The 20968-nt window shown below is 38.7% G+C and overlaps 1 protein-coding gene across 6 annotated transcripts in view; it reads left to right on the top strand.

The window, feature by feature from the left end:
• The window catches only part of atp11b (ATPase phospholipid transporting 11B (putative)), a 175332-nt gene that overhangs the window by 144446 nt on the left and 9918 nt on the right, over window positions 1-20968 (top strand). The window contains exon 31 of one of the 6 annotated variants that reach the window (XM_043702355.1): window positions 10428-10527. The exons of the other annotated variants lie outside the window; for them this stretch is intronic. Within the exon in view, the coding sequence (XP_043558290.1) occupies window positions 10428-10512 (85 nt within the window). The 3' untranslated portion in view covers window positions 10513-10527. Of the gene's footprint in view, window positions 1-10427; window positions 10528-20968 lie in introns of those variants that run through there. 6 annotated transcript variants of the gene reach the window in all.

Here is a 20968-nt window from a genome sequence, read left to right as displayed (position 1 = left end):
AGACTTGTTCATATTCCATCCACTTATTGTTCAGAACTAATGTTGTTAGACAAGTATTGTAGAATTTTATGTCATAGAATGAAACTACTTAGCCCACTGTATCTTTGCTGACTCTTCGAAAGAAACCATCAGTTCCATTCCTGTCTTTTTTCTCATAGCCCTGCCAACGTTTATTTTTCAAATACTTATCCTAATCTTTTAGAATGATACTAATGACCCTTCTTCCACATTTACTCAATGAAGCCCTTCAGCTCTTTTGAACATCTCCATCAAATCTCTTTATTTTCCTTGGTCTAAGGAGAAGAATTTTTCAAATCTTCAGAAATGAGGTTACTCGTGTATACTGCCATTCTAGTAAAAACAAAAGCCAGATGCTGGAAAGTGGAAAATTAAAAACAAAATTTTGGGAATACTCTGCAACTCAAGTAGCATCTGTGTTGGTAGAAAAACAATTACCCCTCATCAAAACAGTATCTGTTCCTCTCCGCAGATATTGCGTAACAATCTAGTATATTCCTTTGATTTCCATTCCAAAGTGTGATACCCAGAAATGGCCATGCAATTCCAGTTGAGGCCTCATCTGTATTTTATTAATGTTTTGTATAACTTTTTTGTATTTGGTCTCTTTTTTTAAAATAAAGTCAAGGATCATATTTTAACAACTTGATCTATTAGTTTTGTCACATTTAAAGATTTTTGCATATATAATTAAACCTTCTAGATTATATTGTCTCCACTCATTATTTCTATCAAAAGGAATCACTTTGCACATCTGTACTAAAGTTCGTCTGATCATTTCACAAATCTGATAACATCTTCCTGAAATTTGAGACCAGGTGCTCTCCCTTTTTTTTCCACTATTACAGTAATTCCAAAACTGACCACCAAGGAGACACTGCTGTAAAAGCAAATGTTAATCATCTGTTCTCTGCTTTCTGCCCTTAACAAAATTCATATTAGTGTTGTTCTTTCAATCCCATGAGTTTCAAATTTGCTAATGGGTCTACTATGTGGTATTTTCTCCAAACTCATTTTCGTTATCCATATTCAAAATAATCACACCACCTTCAACTTGTCCAATCTGTAATTGCTAGATTTATCCCCCTTTTTTTGAACAGGAGTAAAATATTTGCAATTCTGCAGTCTTCTGACACTAACCTGTACCTAAGGAGGATTAGAGAATGTTGTCAAAGCCTCTGTATTCTCCATTCTTCTGTCCCTCAGCACCCAAGGGTGAATCACCTCCAGATATTGTTCAAGATTTTTCAAAAATTCTCAGACTGAGTAATATTTACACATTGATGCAACTGAGAATGTGGCACTGTACTGTAGCGCATGTACTTAAATCATTGTTGAAAATGAAATTTATGTTCAAGTTGTAAGTAATGTTTCCTGTATGGCTTAGAAATGGGAAATCTAGAAAATAATCAGTTGTGTACTTGTGATTGCATCCAATAAGTCATGGGGTTCTGAGCATATTTTCTTTAATTGGCATACTTTTTATAGTGAACTAACATGATATAACTTTGAAATATGGTTTGAGAGGGACTTGTAGATCCGTTTAGCTGTTGGAGGTGACTGTTTCCAATTATGAGGTTTGCATATGGTAGAATTGGCAAAGAAATAGGATGTTTGTGTGTATGCAGACTTTTGTTTTGGAGGGGCATATACTTCTACTCTCAGATATTATCTAATGTTTTAATGGTATTATCTTCTATTGTGTTTTAAATTTTTTCAAAGTCACAAGGGTTCCATTCATATTCTAATAATAAAATGATTGGAAACCTTAATGCAATGTGCTCCACTGCTTAGCATGTATTATACTAAATCTGTGTGCTTAAAATGTTAAAAATTAGCTATAGCGTATCTTTGTTTGCATTGCATGGATCTAGTGAATATTTCTGTTCATACCTGAATGTGGCTATTCTTTGAAATAGCTTGCAGAATTTATGAAGGCATAAAATGAAAGTGCTTGAGCTGTTTCGAAAATTAGTGTAAATTTCTGTCTTGACATTGAGTGCCTTGTAGTTATGTCTTGGAGTATGCGATGATGTTTTATAGAAAAGTTGTCTTATTTTGTATGTTCATCCGTAGAGTGTTTATTTTTAAAACTAAATCTGGAGAGACTTTTTTGTCATGATTTTCATACTTTTTAAACTATTAGATTAATTTACTACAAGTGCATTCTGTTGACACAGGAAAGTTCAGATGACTTTGAATGGAAATTGTACATGTGCTTTTAAATTCAGACTACAACTAATGTATGCTGATGCATTTGATATTTACATAATTTAAGCATATAAGGAAGGAATTTATTCTGTTTCTACATGAAATATTCTAATCAACCCTGGGGATGAGGGAAACAAACTTAACCAAGACATATTGATTTTAAGAAATTTACAACACGTTGATTCTTGTAATTTATCAGGATTCTTTCTCCATATTAAACACGTCATTTTGATTACAAATTGGTAGTATAAACTATCTCCTGTGACTTCTGGATTTAATCATGACGTGAAGAAACTTATCCTGTTTGTGGTAATTTTATATTTCTGTAGATTCTCAATGCACTCATCCTCAATCCTACATTCCCTGTTATCTGCTGCTTAGGCTTCTCGCCATTGCTAGTTTACGGTTTTTTAGTTTCAGGTTGAACTGAAAACTGAGGTGATACCTTTGGAATTGTACTACTTTCCGAAGGATGGGAGTTATGCAAGACGCTCAACAGGATTCAAACTGATTTGAGTATGAGGATATGATTCTTGTCACAATAATACTGATACTTTTTTGAGAAGTTTGACTAAATCTATCTTTCGAGTTTAAACAAGTGGAAAGAGTTCATTAAAATATAAAATCTTTTGAGAACCATTACAAGATAGTGCTGGAAGGACGTATCCCCTGGCTGGGAAATCTAGAATTGAAGTAAGAGTCTCAGTATTCAACTATCCAGGACTGAAGTGAGGAGAAATTCCTTCATTCAGTGTTGTGAGCTTTTGTAATTCACAACGAGAGCGCTGTTGATGCTCCAATATTGAAGTCAGATTTTTAGACACTAAGGGCATTGAACGATATAGGGATAGCGTAAGAAGGTGTAAATGAAATAGAAGACCAGCTATGATTTCATGGAATAGTAGAGTGATCTCAAAGAATTGAATGGCTCATGCTCGCACCTATTTGTGTGCTTAAGTTCTTGGATATACCAAATGTGAAAAACCGCTAATCAAATTGTGCTTTAAAGAATTGAGCAGATCAGATCCAGAGCAAGTGCTCTAATTTTCTTCTTTTCTTTTTGTCTGTGTTGACCTTTGTTCAGTTTTTCCACTTTAAAACAGTAGTAATGGTCCTATCCAAGTTAAAAAATGAACATTCCACTTTTAAGAACTTACTGAACATTTTAATATTTTTCCCCCCCATTCTTAAAACCAAGAGAATGAAGTGGTGCTATAAAAAGCAGAGGAGAGAAATGAAAAAGAAGGTAATTTAAGCAAATAGGAGATTTGTTGGGAAGATAGTCAGAGGAATCTTGAGTTCTGTGTTTAGCAGCACAATCAATCTTTTTTCAGAGCTCTTTTACCATGCAGCATGGGAGAGGTTCCTGGGGGAGTGACCACTGAACACTCTGACCCCCTCAGTCAAGTACAGCATTTTTATACATTTTTGCATTACAATAATTATATATAACATTTATGTAATTGTTAGCCATGTTCCCCCAATCTATCTATCCATTCCAGTAAACACATGATGAAGAATGGACATCTCTGTGGACAGTCCTAGGCTCCATAATCTCATGATGTTTACCAGACATTGTTATTGTCAGGCCTTTGGATCTTACAACATACCCCATTAATTTACATTCCAATGCCTGTGGTTATACTTTTTTTTTTACGCGTTTGTCAGATTTGCTTATCGATAAGGATTGTTCAAATTCTGTTGTTCATTGTATTCATTGCTATCTTTATCAAATTCTGTTACTCATCTTATATTTCGTACTATCATAATCACAAAAAGATACTAATTGTTATAAAATTCATAATATCAGTTCTCATATAAGATTAGTTATATATGATGTTAAATGGTTACTAGGAGAAAGTGAGGACTGCAGATGCTGGAGACCAGAGTTGAAAGATGTGGTGCTGGAAAAACACAGGCCAGGCAGCACCCGAGGAGCAGGAGAATCGATGTTTCGGACATAAGCCCTTCAGGAATGAGGCTGGTGTGCCAAGTGGGCTGAGCTATAAGGTGGCGAGGGGCGCTGGGAATACGATAGGTGGAAGGAGGCGAGAGTGGTAGGCTGGAGAGGGGGTGGGGATGGAGAGGTTGGGAAAAAGATTGCAGGTCAAGAAGGCGGTGCTGAATCCGGAGGTTGGGACTGAGATAAGGTGGGGGGAGGAAAAATGAGGAGGCTGGAGAAATCTACATTCATCCTGTGAGGTTGGAGGGTTCCTAGGCGGAAGATGAGGCGCTCTTCCTCCAGGCATCGTGTGGTCAGGGTCTGGCGATGGAGGAGGCCAAGGACCTGCATGACCTTGGCGGAGTGGGAGGGGGAGTTGGTGTTCAGCCACGGGGTGGTTGGTGTGGGAGTCCCAGAGGTGTTCCCTGAAACGTTCCGCAAGTAGGTGGCCTGTCTCCCCAGTTGGACCGCCTACTTGCGGAACTTTTCAGGGAACACCTCTGGGATACCCACACCAACCAACCCAACCGCCCCGTGGCTGAACACTTTAACTCCCCCTTCCACTCTACCAAGGGCATGCAGGTCCTTTGCCTCCTCCATCACTGGGGAGCAGCAACTCACCAAGGTTGCTATATCTTAGCATCAGGGTATTGAGTGGGATTAGACCCCACCATCCCCTACCTTTCCCAAGTACGCCAAGCAGTCCATTCGTTAAACTGAGAAAACCTCATGGTAAGGTACAGTCAAGTGGTATCAGGAGTGAGCCTTGTCTCTGTAAAGCAGAGCATACCACAGTCTCTCAATTCCCTTGAAGGTGAGTGTGGCTTTATGTTCATTTATTTTGTTCTCAATGGCTTGGATGTCTGCCAGAAACATGCTGGGGAGGGGGTCTTGAAACCCCAGTCTCGCTTGAAGTCCATGCGCATTTCCCACATTTCCTGGGTAGGTGGCTGCTCTGAGTTGATCCTGGGTATTGATGAGGGAACTCTTCTGCTACAAGAAGTTTGTTGTATAAAGAGAGATTGAACAGTTTAGGCTATACTCTGGAATTTAAAAGAATGAGAGTATTCAAATTGAAGTGTTCAAGATGAGAAAAGGAATGGATAAAATAGACCTGCTACAGCTGCTTCCTCTTGTGAGGCATTCGAGGAAAATAGGTTATAGTCTTGGGTAGCAAATTTAAAACAGTTGAAGAGAAACTATTTCTCCCAAACGGGTGTGAATCTGTGAAATTTGCTACCTCAAAGTGCGGTGGATGCAAGGACAGTGAGTAAATTTGAGAGGTTAGACAGATTTTTAATTGGTAATGGGTTGAAGGGTTATGATGTGAAGAGCATATCAGCCATGATCAAATGGTGTAGAAGACTCAATGGGCTAATTCTGCTCCTGTATCTTATGAACCCATACGCGGTTAAGTGTGTGCTCTTAATGGCATCCTCGGCATCAGGAATGCCTTGAGTGTTCTGGAGAGTCTTGTTGGTTCAGTCAGGCCTCCTTGATGTTGGATCACGATGGTGTCCGGTCTTGTTGTCCTGCTGGTCAGACCTCTCTTCTGGGTTTCCAAGAGGTCGGGGAGGTTGAGCCTGCAATAGGCCAGAATGCTTCTGGGCTTGCGATTTCAGCATTGGCAAGGTAAATAGGTACATCCGATAACATCCTGGGCACTAGTCAAATTCTCATAAGACAAACTCAGTTACTTTCACAGTTCAATAAGCTTATCTGAGCACTTAATATTTTACAAAATGTATTCTGTTTCCTTTTACCTTATAATTTGTCTCTGTCCTTCCTCTCTCAAATCTTGGATGTACGAATTAATTTGAGCTGTCTCCATCATTATCTAAGTTTGTTTATTCAAGTTGCGAACCTGCAATTGTTTATTTTCTCAGTCAGGCTGGTGCCTTTTTAAATGTATCTGTTTTCCCCATACGTTGTTCAGTCCCCTGCGCTGATGGAATGAGGATTCCTTTCACTATCTATAGCCCTTTAAAGGAATTCAGCCAAATTTCTTAGTTAGGTGTAGATTTGATTTCTTAATTTCTCAATACTCAGTTACCTAAAGAGTGTTTATTAATGTATGATCATAACTTTCTTTTAATTCTTGCTAAACTACGAATTTTGGGCTGTCTGTTGCCAGGCATCATCATATCACAATGTCAGTTACAAACATCTGCAGCTGTAGGTTTGTACAAAAATCCTTGTATTTTACTTTAAGATTTTTTTTGTTCCACTAGATCTTGTTTCTTTGGGTTCATCTTATTTGCAAAGCTATCATTGTCTTAACTCTTGATCTCACTCTAATGCTTAACTAAACAATCTGTTGCTGCTACTAAACATCTTCTATCATTTTTATGCCAACTCCATGGGCAGTCACTTTGTGCCATCTCTGGCCATGAGCTGCCCCAACAGAGATGAATATGAGTAGATGAAGCAATGCAGAAGAGGGGTTTTAGGTAATTTAAATAATAAGAAAACTTTGAAACAAAGCATTTATTTGATAATGTGTGTACAGTCATTCTACTATAACACATTTTGTTAACACTAATTCGCTTTAACACAATTGATGAATTTGGGACACTGTTTCTAAAGCGTGAACTTTTAAAGCATGTGTTGGCTGTGACGCTATTACATCGTGAAGACTTTTTAAGCACTGTTTCTAAAGTGTGATAATACTGGGTTGCACGCAAATGCAACTATCACGATCTAGAAGAGCTATCATATTGGATTTTTTTAACTTCAAAGCATATGTGAAAGTTCAAATTAACTATACAGTGTGCTTTAATACAGAAAACACCATTCCGATAATATGTCCAGTATCATTGTTAGTGCCATATTGGTGAAAAATGTGTTTGTATAAAGGAACTTGCTGACAGAGTTCTACATTATCCCGAGCACAGGGAGTAATTTCCAATTGGAGGAAAGCTAAATGATGCATTTGGAAATAACTTTATTTAAGTAAATAAACATGAATATTGCAGTAACTTTATATCCAAAAGCATTTTCAGAGAGCTCATTCCATACACATTAAATTCCCTACAGTGTGGAAAAAGGTCCTTCGGCCCAACCAGTCCACACTGACCCTCCGAAGAGTAACCCACCCAGACCCTTTTCGTTCTGACTAATGCACCAAGCACTATGGGCAATTTAGCGTGGCCAATTCACCTGACCTGCACATCTTTGGGCTGTGGGAGGAAACCAGAGCACCCGGAGAAAACCCACGCAAACACTGGGAGAATGTGCAAACTCCACACAGATAGACGCCCAAGGCTGGAATCGAACCCACGACCCTGTTGCTGTGAGGCAGCAGCACTAACCACTGAGCCACCGTGCTGCCCCACGTACCACCCTCTGCATGAAACATTTGCCCCTTAGTTTTCATTTCCAAAGTGAAACTGGTCATTGACGTCACAATTCCTTTCCTGGCCATTGTCTCGGTCTGAGCCAAACTATTTGGAACTTTGGAGCCCTGCTCAGTTCACCTGAACTTGCAGCACTATTTTCACTCCTTCAGTTTAAAAAAAATCTAATTCCATCTCTGTAATATCACTCAAGCCTACAATGATGCTCAAGCCTTCATTTCTCGTTTTTGTCACTGCCGCTCCCCCCTCAAAATGTTTGAGCTCATGCAAAGCTCTGCTGCCTATATTCTGGCCTGGATCAAGTCAACCTATGATAGAAATCTTTTGAGGCTTTGTCTTTCCCCTTCTCTGTAATGCCCTCCAGCTTACAACTATTTAAAAGTAACATTTGTACAACAGGGAATAACTATCTGCAATAAGAGAGACTCCAACCAGGCACCTCTTACATGCCATGGTAATAACATCACTGAATGCTACACTGTCAACATCCTGTGGATTACCATTGAACAATTAATGAACTGGACAAGTCATAAGTACTATGGCTACAGGTGCAGTCCAAAGGCTAGGAATTTGGTGAGTAACTCGCCCTCTGACTTCCTGAAGGTGTTTGCCAATGTTGAGTAGAAATCCAGGCTACAATAGAATATTCTTCACCTGCCTCTGAGTGTAACTCCAACAACACTAGAAATTTGGCATCCCATCTTCTACCTTAAACATTTACCACTTCTTCTACTGACGCACAGTGGCAGCAGTATGTGCAATCTACAACATGCACTGTAGCAACTAAAGGCATCTTGAACAAACCTGAGACCTCTATCTCATAGAGGGACGAGGGCAGTGAGAGAAATCCGTTGGGTGTCACCTTATCGGGAGCAGTTAAATGCTGGTGTAGCCAGAGAGACATCCCATGATTGAATAAATAAAATGTTTGCCTAATTGACTGCTTGATAGGCGTCAACTATTCTTTTGAGTCTGGCTAAGCAAAAACCTGTATTCAGATAATCAGTGCTTTTGACCTTTTTCACTTCAGGTTAGTGGAAGATTGAGCTGAGTTCACTCAATCACCTAAATTTTCCATTCCTAATGATCAGACGCAGGTGTTGATTAACTGGACAATGTTCCAGTACATGTACCTAATCCTGCTGAGACCAACTGAGGAGCAAACCTTTGAATTCTTCCTAGTTTGTGTTACTCAGTCTTCATAGGCAAGATATTTAACATATCCATTTAGTATTTTTTTAAATATGTAATCCTATCTGCTCAATTAGTTGTAATAGTCAATAATAGCTGCTCTGTTATTTGTCTTTTGTTTTGTGAAAGCAAATTGGAAGTATGTGGAAATTGATTTGATTTTTTTTATGTCACAATATGCATAAGTGGAGAAAAATGTATAAAAATGGGAATAGGATGTAATGCTAGCCGTCCTTTTTTACAATCATGATTTTTATTTGAATTATGGTTGATTCTGTTGTTTTAGATATGTTCAGAAGTTTCCCATTTGTGCTGACAGTACAGTTGAGAAGTCTTGTGGTTCAGCTTATAGCTATAACCAAAGTCATTGTATTGTATGAATATTTGTATACTGTCTTTATATAAACATAGCTGTGATATTTTTAGTTATGGTTGGTCAGAATTTAGGGTAATGCAGGAATCATTTAATCTCTCAAACTGATATTACGATGCTAACTTGCTATTAAATTCATAAACAATTTTCTGACAGTTAATATAGTGAACTTATCTACTGTGAATTAAACTGTGCTTTAGTTGCATGTAGTACAGACTGTGAGATTTCTTAATAGTAGGTTTTTACCCCCAGTTTTATATCTCCTCATTAAAAAGACTGATACTGAAGTTCTGTTCTTTGGACTACACGAGGAATACTTTGGCTAGAACCCAACACTGAATAACCAAGAGCTGCAGACAGTTAGCTGTGAGGCTCAATACAGCCAACTCAATAATTCGTTCTCACCTATAACGCATAACTTGCATATGCTGCATAATTTTTCTGTTGAATACACTTCCTATCCAGTGACCAAAAACAAAGCCCATTCTCACAGTTGCCTCACCTGAGATTAGTGCATATAATTTAGTGTCTTTCTGCTCATGATTTAGAACCACAAAGTAACTACTACTATCCACAGCTGGAGAAACTTCTAAAGAGTATTATTTCCTCATGTACGTTTGGTTTAGTTATGGATATTAATTGCACTGAGCAGCAAAATATTTCCCTACTTTTCAGGAATTAATTGAAACAAAGTGCATTTTTGGTTCATCAAGTTAAATTGATTGTAGATTATTTTCTCAACATAACCTCCAGTTGAATTGTATCGTCTTCATCAAACAATTTAAAGTTGGTTAGAATCAGACTGTGGCATACTTACTGCGGTTCTAAACCAGAAGCTTGAACTAATGATCTGTAGATTTGAACTCCATTCCCATTACCGCAGCTGGGGGATTTAAATGCCATTAATTCAAAAAAAGTCTAGAAATTTACTGCAATGTTGATAAATGTAACTTCTGTACTTTTTTTAAAAATCTCTTCATGATTGTCCCGAAGGTGTGGAATCTGTCCTTATCTGCTTTGGCACGTATCACTCCAAGATGGCCAACAATGCCATTTGCCCTCTGAAATGGCCCCTTGATAGCCAAAGAAACAGCTCACCACCACATTCTTGAGGACATTTGGGCACAGGCAATAAATGTTGACCTGGCCAATATATAAAAATAAACTAACTTGCAACTTGTCTATACCGGTTTTATATCCTCGTACAGAAGCAATGAGTTCATCAGTACAATTCCACACGCTGTAGCATTAGATTCATGTGCTAAAATAGCATTCTGCACTGTGCCATGTCCGGGATATCTTTAGTCCTGAGACTCATGGCTTTTCTATCCTTTAGAAGGAAGAGGACCAAAGTAAAATCAGCTCAGGATATGCTTCTGCTGAAAGCAGGAACAGAGGGAAGAAAAGTGGGTGACCGCTAGTTCATTTTTCCAGCTAGCAGGAAAGTTCTTAACTGTAGGTAGAATTTCTATTCCTAATGGTGTCAAGGCATTTGTGTTTTGTGCATTGTCTTGCTTCAAGTGGACTAGAAGTTTGTTGCAATTTATTTAGGTGAATGTTGGAACATATTGTTGACTTGCTTGGAAGGGTGCATGCTCTTTATTTAATTGAAGTATTATATCAAATGCCTGTTAAATTCTATATTGAAATGTATTTGATCCTGTGTTTAACTCATCCATAGAATTCTTGACTAACTGTTTTATTTACCTTAAATGCGATAGCATATTAGATTTGTGCTTTTTGTGGTAAACCAACTTTTCACAATGCATGTGATGCATGAAAATAAAATCAAATAATCAGAGTTTGAACACGAGAAATTTGCCCGGCATCCAACAAAGGTCTTTGGTTTCTTCCTCTTTGTTACATTGGCGTGGTTAGCTTTATTATGATTGTCACTTGCAATTTTTTAAAAATATATTTAAATATGAGTTTTGATACCTCCTATTTAAGGCAGTCATGGCTGGTTTCAGTATAAATTGGAGTATCTGGGTTTTTAAAGAATCTGGCCAACTACTGGTCATCATTTCATAATATATAAATTCTATGGGAAAATTTCAAGGAAGACATATTTTAAATAGGGAATTAAATCACCACTGACTGAAATAAATATATAATTGCTCTAAGATAATCTGTAATTTTGAATGAACGGTCTATATCAAATCTACATGGTCCACACTCCAACATATTATAAATTACACACATTCCAGTTTGCCACTTTAATCAACAATGGTGTTTTCTCTGACTAAAATGTCAGTAAAGTAGATGAGGAAATGACAATCATAAACCGATCCAAATCCAAGAATTGCAATACTTAAACAGCTGTACCTCAACTGTACTTAAGGGGTTAAAAAGAACCTTAAAAAAAACACTCTTATTAGAATATTTCTGGGAATATTTGCACCGCTTTCGAAAATGGGCGTACCCCTTGCAGGGAAATGCTGTAAAGCATGCAGGTTCAATTTGTACCTGACCGATTTATTGTTGCACAGATCACTGCTGAGCACATGGTGTTGGTGATAGGTGAGTAACTGTCTACCTTTCCCACTACCTTCCAAGTCCTCTTTCTGTACTTCTGAGTTGTATCATTGTATTGTGTACTCCCTTGCCTAGTTTGTAAGGCCAAATGTGTGACAATGAATTTCTCCAAATTGTATTCCATTTTCCACTTCCCTGCTATCCTGATAATTGAAGGCAATCTGCAGCCTCTAACCTCACAATTAGCTACACAACCAATTTTTGTATTACCAGTCAGAATTTTTCCAATAATTTACCCACTGAAGTTAGGCTAAACTAACCTCTGATTATTTCTCTAAAAATAATGGTCCATGCCTCTGCTACCTCCTCCCTTGTACCTCTTGACAGTTTGACATACATTTCATCTGCAATTTACCACTTTCAAAGATGTTAAACTTCTTTAATGTTGCCTCTTTCTTCTGAGATAACATCAGTAGTTCACCCATATTTAGGGAACCTAATCACCCCTTTCTCTTAAATAGAGTAACCAAATCTGAAATAGCTTATATTCAGAATTAGGGCTAAATTATCTATCATTGGCATTCTGTTTTCTTAATTAAACCCAATTGGGTACAACTTTAAATTTACAGCAAAATATTCACAAAACTGCAAACTAACTTCTGTAAGAAAATCTAACCGTATTTTGCCTTCATATGTAAATAAGATTCTAATGTTTCATATGGAACTTCATTCCAGCTGCAATATTTAATTTCTCTTTGTACAAATGTACCTCTTTGATTCAGCTTGAGCCACAAAGGCATTTTACTCCCAGGTCAGGTACAAAATCCCAACATTTCAATAAATGCATACAGACTACCCACACAATGTACAGGCTCAAAAGAACTACAGATATTGGAGATCTGAAACCCCACTGTTCCATCTGCCCAAAATACAAATTGCTGGAGAAACTCTGCAGGTCTGACAGCATCTGTACAGAGGAAAGTTAATGTTTGGAGTCCAGTGACCCTTCAATCCTTAATAGTCCATTTTTACCTTTTTTTTTTCAAAATCCACCAACTGTACTGTGCAGGCAAACCACTTGTTTCTGCTCCATAGAACTAACTTGTTCTAACCTTGAATCGATTTTTTTTTCCCCTCCTCTTGTCCAATTTCTTACCACCTGCATCCCCAATTCTTTGAATGCTTTGCATCAGTTTAAAAATTTCCAGTTTGCGGGCACTAGCTGCCACCTCATCACCATGGACATGTGCAATCATTCCACATGTCCATCCTCCAGGTTTGTCTTAAGATTCTCTGCTCTCATTCAGTGCCATCATCCTGTGAACTTGCCACGATTGTCCACATTTTGAACAATTTCTCCTTTAAATCCTCTCCTTCACTTTTTCTTCAGATCAAAAATGGTGCTAGGAGTATCTCCGTGTGCTCCAGTTATGCCTGTCTCTTTGTGGGATACGTGGAACATTCCTTCCAGTCCTCATACGGTATCTCTCCCCAACTCTGTCTTGTGCATCAGTGACCTTATTGGTGCTGCATCTCTCTCTCTGTCTCCTGGAATTGGAAAAATTTATCAATTTTTGCCTCCAATTTTCATCTTTCCCTCATCTTTACCTGATTGATCTTTGACTCCTCCCTTCCTTGACATCTCTGTTTCTGTTTCTGGGAACAGGCTGGTCATCGATATCTGTTGCAAATCCAACAACTTTGTTACCTGGACTATACATCCTCACACCCTACCTCCTGTATGGGCTCCATCCCATTCTCCCAGTTTCTCTGTCTTCTGGATTTCTATGATAGAACATTTGTGCTCCACAAAGCAGCCAGCCAGTGTGCATTTTGTCTCCCCAGAGTAGAGGAGACCACACTGCAAGCAGCGACTACTGTAGGCTAGATTGAGTGAAGTGCAGGTAAATCACTGCTTCCAGTTGCCTGCAAACTCAATGCACAACAGTGTTGCTATGCCAGCATTTCTGTCTTAGGCCTGGTACAGTGCTCTAGCAAGGCCTGATGAAAGAATAACACCTTATCTTCTGCTTGGGGACCTTACATGTTTCTGGAATCAATATTGAATTCTTACAATTTTAGAGCATAAGCAACATCTTCCATGTCTGTTGCCTACCCTTACAATCCCAGGTCCTGTCATTAAATGGGTTGTTTTCAGCACAGCCAACCATTTTCAACTACTCCTATTATGACCATTCTAGATTTTGCTCTTCAGCTTACTATTCCTTTGCCTGTCTTTTTTTTTCCTTCTCTCTTGGTCCTATCAGTTCACTCCTTTTTCCCCCAAAACCCCATCAGTAAATAAATATCACCTTTTTATAGCTGCTATTGGATCTGAAGAGGAGTCACTGGGCTTGAAACTCTTCATAAATACTGCCAAACCTGCTGAGCTTTGCCAGCAATTTCTGCTTTTTCTTTATTCATATTTAGAATCAGGGTGGCATGATGGCTCACTGGTTAGCACTGTTACCTCACAGCACCAGGGTCCCAGGTTCGATTCCAGCCTCGGGCAACTGTCCGTGTGGAGTTTGTACATTCTCCCCATGTCTGCGTGGCTTTCCTCCGGGTACTCTGGTTTCCTCCGCAGTCCAAAGATGTGCAGGTCAGGTGAATTGGCCATGCTAAATTGCCTATAGTGTTAGGGACATTAGTCAGAGGGAAATGGGTCTGGGTTGGTTACTCTTTGGAGGGTCGGTGTGGACTGGTTGGGCTGAAGGGCCTGTTTCCACACTGTAGGGAATCTAGTCTCATCTCTTTAGTTCCAACTCACACTATCTGAAGGCTGCTGTACTTTACATTATCATTTCATACTTTTGTTTTATTTGATGCCTTACCACAAAACTTTATAATTTTGCTCCAACAGCTCATGACTATCGATGCCTCTCCAGATCTTTTTCCTTTTCACTTCCCTATGACTTACTTTGTGTTCATGATATCTGGTAGCCTTATCCCTCTGACTCTAAATGATCACTTCAATGAATTTCAAGTTTGACATGAGGCTGAACTCTTTCTTTTGCTTTCTTGCAAATACCCAATTCTTGTTCTGGGCTACACAACCTGGCACAATGGAGCCTTCTTTTGGACTTCAGTATTCTACCTCCACCTGGATCCCACCTTCTACTCTTGTTTCATCCTTTGAGAACTGCTCACCATGTCAGTATTTCAATTTCTGCACCTGTCTCATCATTCTCATCTGTCTCCCTCTGACTTCGCTGTAGTCCATTTTCTCAGATCATCATTTTGCCTTCTGACAAGGTTGGTGTGATATGTTATGTTGATTTTCTTCCTCTGTGGCTAAAAAGCCTTTTCCAAAACTTCCTCTTTCCTCCGTTTGGATCACATGACCCACTTAATGACATCAAGGCTAGCATTCATGCTAATCTTATTTTCTTCTGGGTGGACCTCAGAGGAATGAGTGTCCAGAATCAGAGGTCATTGCAAACTGTGTTGGCATGCTGATCAATGTATGGGGACCCTCAGAGTGGCAGCATCATACACACATGCGTAACTTAAAGGGAGAATTGATCAAACCATGTTTTCAGGATTGTTGTTCCCTGGAGATGCTCTTCCATGACCTCGAACATCATAATTCTTGAATACTAAATAGTCCACTTTCCATCCCTCCCATAATCCATGATCTGGATTTGGATGTAAATTTAAGAGGCATGTTTGTAAGTTTTTGGATAACACTAAAATAGTTAGTATAGTCGACAGTGAAGAAGGTTATCTAAGATTACAAAGGGATCTTGATCAATTGGGCCAATGGACTGAGGTGTGGCATATGGAGTTTAATGTGGATAAATGCGAGGTATTGTATTTTAATAAAACAAACAAAGGCAGGTCTTATGCAGCTAATGCTAGGACACTAGGTAGTGTTGTCAAACAGAAACCTAGGAGTTCAGGTACATAGTTCCTTGAAAGTAGTCACAAGTAGACAGCGTGGTTAAGAAGGAGTTTAGCACACTTGCCTTCATTGCTCAGACCATTAAGTATAGGAATTGGTACATTATGTTGAGGTTGTACCGTATGTTGGTGAGGCCACTTTTGGAATATTGTGTACAGTTCCGACTGCTCTGCTTTAAGACAGATGATATAAAATTGGAGAGGATTCAGAAAAGATTTACCATGATGTTGCCAGGACAGGAGGGTTTCCGTTATGAGGATAGGCTGGGATTTTTTTCACTGGAATGTAGGTGGTTGAGAGATTAACTTTATAGAGTTTTATAAAATCTGAGGGGCATAGATAAAGTGAATAGCAAAGATCTTTTCCCTAGAGTGGGGGAGTTCAAAACTAGGGGGTATATTTTTAAGGCGAGAGGTAAAAGGTTGAAGAGACTTGAGCAACTTTTTCTGTGGATGATTCATATGTGAATGAACTGTTAGAGGAAGTGGTAGATGCAGACAGAATTACAACATTTAAAAGATGTTTGGATAGGTAAATACTAGGAAAGATTTAGATGGATATAGGCCAAGTGGGACTGCTTTAGTTTGGGAGACTTGGTGCACGTGGATGAGTTGGACTGAAAGTACTGTTGCTGTGCTGCATGATTGTCCTAGTGTGTAAGTCATTTCAGTCTGCTTCTTCCCCATTAAACTGATTGCTTCCTAACTTATACATTTTAAAAAAAAAACTCTCAGACAATTCCTTCCCTATTTCGTCCATCTTCCATTCTGCTCCTATATCCTGGAACAGTATGCTTTTTACCATGGGGACACAGTTCTACAATTCTACTGACAACTTCTCTCCATCCACCCCACAACCTCAGCAGATGCATGACTTCGATAAGAGAAAGTCCAATTAATCACCCACCAGCTTCATACATCACTTGAACTAATTCTCACGTTTTATCCAATTCTTTTTAAACTCCTTTCTTCCAAATAAATGGTGTTGCTCTGGATACTGCCTTTTTATTTTGTGGGGTACATCTATGCTGTCAATGCTTCCTTTTAACACAACTAACAGTTCTTGCATTGATGACAGAGCTCAGGACTGTGTCCATTCCATTTTCTGCATTTCTGCTCTCACCCCTTTCCTTGCTTCCCAGGATAATTTTCCAACACTTCCAATGTAATACCTACACCAAAAGCATCATTCCCCTCCTTTCTACATTCAGCATTTTGGAAGGATTGTTCCTTCCATGGATCCCTAGACCATTCCTCAATCACACAATCCCTTTTCCTGTAGCATCTTTCCTTAAGTGCAGCAGGTTCAATTTTTCCCCACCCTCTTAAACTCTCAAGTGAATGAGTGATTTCTGAATGCTGCTCTCAGTTTTGCATACATTATTTGGCAAGACAGTGACAGTGATGACGTCACTGAAGTAGTAAGCCAGAGGTCAAGCTGAATTTAATGAATTGGAAATACAAGTTCAAACCACACAATCATAGCTGGTGGAATTTAAATTCAATTAATAGTCCAGAATTTAAAATCTAGTTTCAAAACTACTGTTATTAAAATTATGATCATTGCAAAAACCCATACAGTTAATTATTGACATGTAAAGAAGGAAATCAACCATCTTACTTGCTCTGGCCCACTTGTACCTCCCAGCTTCTAACAATCCAATTGACTCCTAACTGCTGTCTCAAAGATGGTTCAAGATGAGTAATCAACACAGCATAAAGGTGATAATATGACCTGAAAAATATTGAGTAGACTAAGTGCAGATTGTGCAACCACTTTGCAGAACACCTTCATTCATCCCGCAAGCATGACCCCAAATAACCAATCATTGCCATTTTAATTCTTGACCTTCCTCTCTCTGCCGTCAGCGTACAGCAGGGTTCCAGTGAAGCTTAATGTCAGTTCGAGGATTTGTCTTTCAATTTGGCACATTAAACCTTGTGTACTCAACACTGAGCTTGCCAATTTCGGACCAAAATCTCTGCCCAAGTTTTGTTTCCTGTTTCAGGTCATAACCAGATGCTGCATTTTTCTTTATTCTATAAAGTTCTTCCTCATATCCTCTTGGAATTTCTTATCCTAAACCTTCAGCCTCTGTCCTCTAATATCATCAACTAATGGGGATCATTTTTTGTGTACCTTTTATCAAAATCTTGTACACCTCCACTAAATCCCCATTCACTCTCTCTTTGAAACAGAGAACTTCAGCTTCTCCGACTAGAATTTGTCCAAAAATCTATTATCCCTGGAACTGTTCTAGTAAATCCCTTTTTCAACTTGTTAACTACCTATATATCCTTCATAAGGTATGGTGATCACATTTTGTGCAATGTTCTGATTATGGCTTACTCAGGGTTTTATACAGGTTTGACATCACTTTCCTACTTTTGTACTTATTGCTTCTATTGCCCAATTTTCACTAAAATGTATCACCTTATACTTCTCTATTAAATTTATTACGTATCTGCCTATTCAGTCAGTGTGTGTATTGCAGGTGATTGGTATATTCTTCAGTCAGCCACACCTCCAATTTTGGTATTACCAATAACTTCTGAAGTTTGCTGTGTGCCAATATCATACACCCTTAATGGAAGCCATAGTTGACGATACTGCAGTCTTAAAAAAAATTATATTAGCATGTTATTTTCTGTCACCAGGGTCACTTTTATCCAAGCTGACACTGATCCTACCATTCCACGAGCATTAATTTTGTTAGTTAGCATTGTTAAGTCTTCTCTTAAAATCCCTGGCTCATCAACCATTGCATGCTCTTCATCAATCTTCTCCTGTCATTGAAAAGTTAAATTACTTTAATCAAGCCCTATCTTCCATTTGCATATCCATGCTCACTATCCCAAAGAACTCAAGCTTCAAGTACCTGTTGATTTAATTCCTCTGATTTGTATTATCTGTAAAACCTAATCCACCACCAACCAGACTGCCCTGTAGTTACTAGGAATGTTCTTCCATCCTTTCTTGACTAAGGTTTTCACATTTGTCGCTCTCCAAACATATTCAACTTTTTCATCATCTCCTTTATCAATTTTCACTTATTGGCTTTAGAATGTAGGTTTGCTCGCTGAGCTGTAGGTTTGATATCCTACCTGGCTAGGTAACATCTTCAGTGGCGACCTCCAAGTGAAGCGAAGCTGTTGTCTCCTGCTTTCTATTTATATCTTTCTCCTGGATGGGGTTCCTGGGGTTTGTGGTGATGTCATTTCCTGTTCGTTTTCTGAGGGGTTGTTAGATGGCATCTAGATCTGTGTGTTTGTTTATGACGTTGTGGTTGGAGTGCCAGGCCTCTAGGAATTCTCTGGCATGTCTTTGCTTAGCCTGTCCCAGGATAGATGTGTTGTCCCAGTCGAAATGGTGGTTTTTTTTCATCCGTGTGTAGGGCTACGAGGGAGAGAGGGTCGTGTCTTTTTGTGGCTAGCTGGTGTTCGTGTATCCTGTGGCTAACTTTCTTCCTGTTTGTCCTACGTAGTGTTTGTGGCAGTCCTTGCATGGAATTTTGTAGATGACGTTGGTTTTGTTCATGGGTTGTAATGGGTCTTTTAAGTTTTAGTTTTTGTTTGAGTGTGTTGGTGGGTTTGTGTGCTTTGGCTGTACTATCTGCATTTTTACCAATGTATTGTCAGAATCCCTTTGGTTAACACTGCTACAGAGTACTCATTAAACATTATATCCTTGCCCTGCACCTCACCTTCTTTATCCCCTTTACCTTTGTTTGTGCCATAACGTTTCTATGGTTTTCTATACTGGTAGATGATTTTCAAATCCCTTTAGTTGTAATTGATAACTTTTTTTGTCTGTTTGCCATATAATTTTACTTCTCAATCTCTTTCTTCCCCCCCCAACCCCCTCACTGTTTTTGGTACAGTTCACACTTGAATACGTTAATGTGCATCATAACCTATTTTACTTTGTTTTATTGATCTTTCAATATGCCCCCCCCCCCCCAATTGTTCTGTTAACGATTGGTTATGTTACAGCTTTTCCTGTCCAACTAATTTCTGTTTTACCAGAGTAGATCCTTCTGATAATGTCATTTTTAAGTTCTACTTTAGACTATTTGTTGGTCTCCATTGCTAATCTAAATCTCAGCATAGAATAGCATAGAGCGTCTGCATGGGTTTGCTCCAGGTGCTACAGTTTCCTCCCACAGTTTAAAGATATGCAGGTTAGGTGGATTAGCCATGGAAAATTCAGAGATACAAGGATGGGATTGGGGCAAGGGGGTCCAGGTGGGATGATCTTTTGGCGGGTTGCTGTGGACTCAGTGGGCCAAATGGTTGATTCCACACTGTAGGGATTCTGTGAATTTGGCAATCGGTCACTCTTCCCCAGTGTTCTCACCTGCAAATTGTTCCATCCTTGGCACTGCCCAAAACTGTTATCATTCAATTACTTATAGATCCAGCTAAATTCCAGTGGTGACCTTTAATGTACAAAGCTCAGAACTAAAATAACAAAATCTGTGTACATTTTCAGAACAAAGACTGCATATCAATTAAGAAGCTAAAACATTCCCTGAAGACACTTTCAACCAAAGTACCGACCCAAGCTGATTGTCCTGTCATTTCTAAGGCTTATGAGCAGTTGTAATTTTGAAGGCTAATAAACATGAATGAATTTTCATTGACCAATTTCAATGCCATGCACCAATAGGAAAAAAGCTCTAACTCAATTAAAGAATTCCGTACCATTTAAAGGGCATTTCCTGGGATGCACCATGCCAATTATATTGGTTTAGTGCTTATACTCAGGTAAGTGTAATAAGTGGTTTTAGCGGGCAACTCTAACAGAAAAGCACTTCCAATAGCAACTTCTTGATTTACTCATTATGCAAATACAAATTGCTGGAGATCATTAGGCAATTTATACATTAATAAAAGTGAGTAATTTAGTTTGCTATTTTTTCTATAGAATCTGGCCCAATATTGCCATGATTTTGTCAACCTCTTCACAGCTGTCGACTTGATGTTTGTGAAAAAGCAACTAAAATCTGTATGCATTCTGTCTTTAACTGGGTCAGTCAGAATTATGCTGAGGCAAATTTTACATTGACACAATGAGTTGCACTGTAGGTTTGTTATTACAGCTATTAGAATATTTTAATTCCTTCAGCTCATTTCAGAGGTGTAAATACTAAAAGATATTTTGAACAGGGACCGAGTCTAAATGAACAAGTAGAAAATTGATACGATACCGACGCTGGTTGAATGTTTGATCTTGCAACGACCAGCAACTGCTGAAAATTTCTGCAAAAGTTGCATTGTCTTTTAATGAGCTTTGATACAATGTGTTTTTTTTACACCCACCTGGAATGTCTTCCTTCACTGTGATCTAATTGAATGAAACAATAGCAACAACATCTGTGTAGCTTATTTAATGTTACAAAATGCCCCAAATGCTGGACTGACGCAATTTAAATGGAACCAAATAGCAACACTAGGTCAGGTGACTGAACGTTTAGAGGTGGACATAAAGAAATCACA

This window comes from Chiloscyllium plagiosum, chromosome 13 (genome assembly GCF_004010195.1).
Source record: "Chiloscyllium plagiosum isolate BGI_BamShark_2017 chromosome 13, ASM401019v2, whole genome shotgun sequence".
In the NCBI taxonomy this organism is placed as follows: Eukaryota; Metazoa; Chordata; class Chondrichthyes; order Orectolobiformes; family Hemiscylliidae; genus Chiloscyllium; species Chiloscyllium plagiosum.
This window is presented reverse-complemented; position numbering and strand designations above follow the sequence as displayed.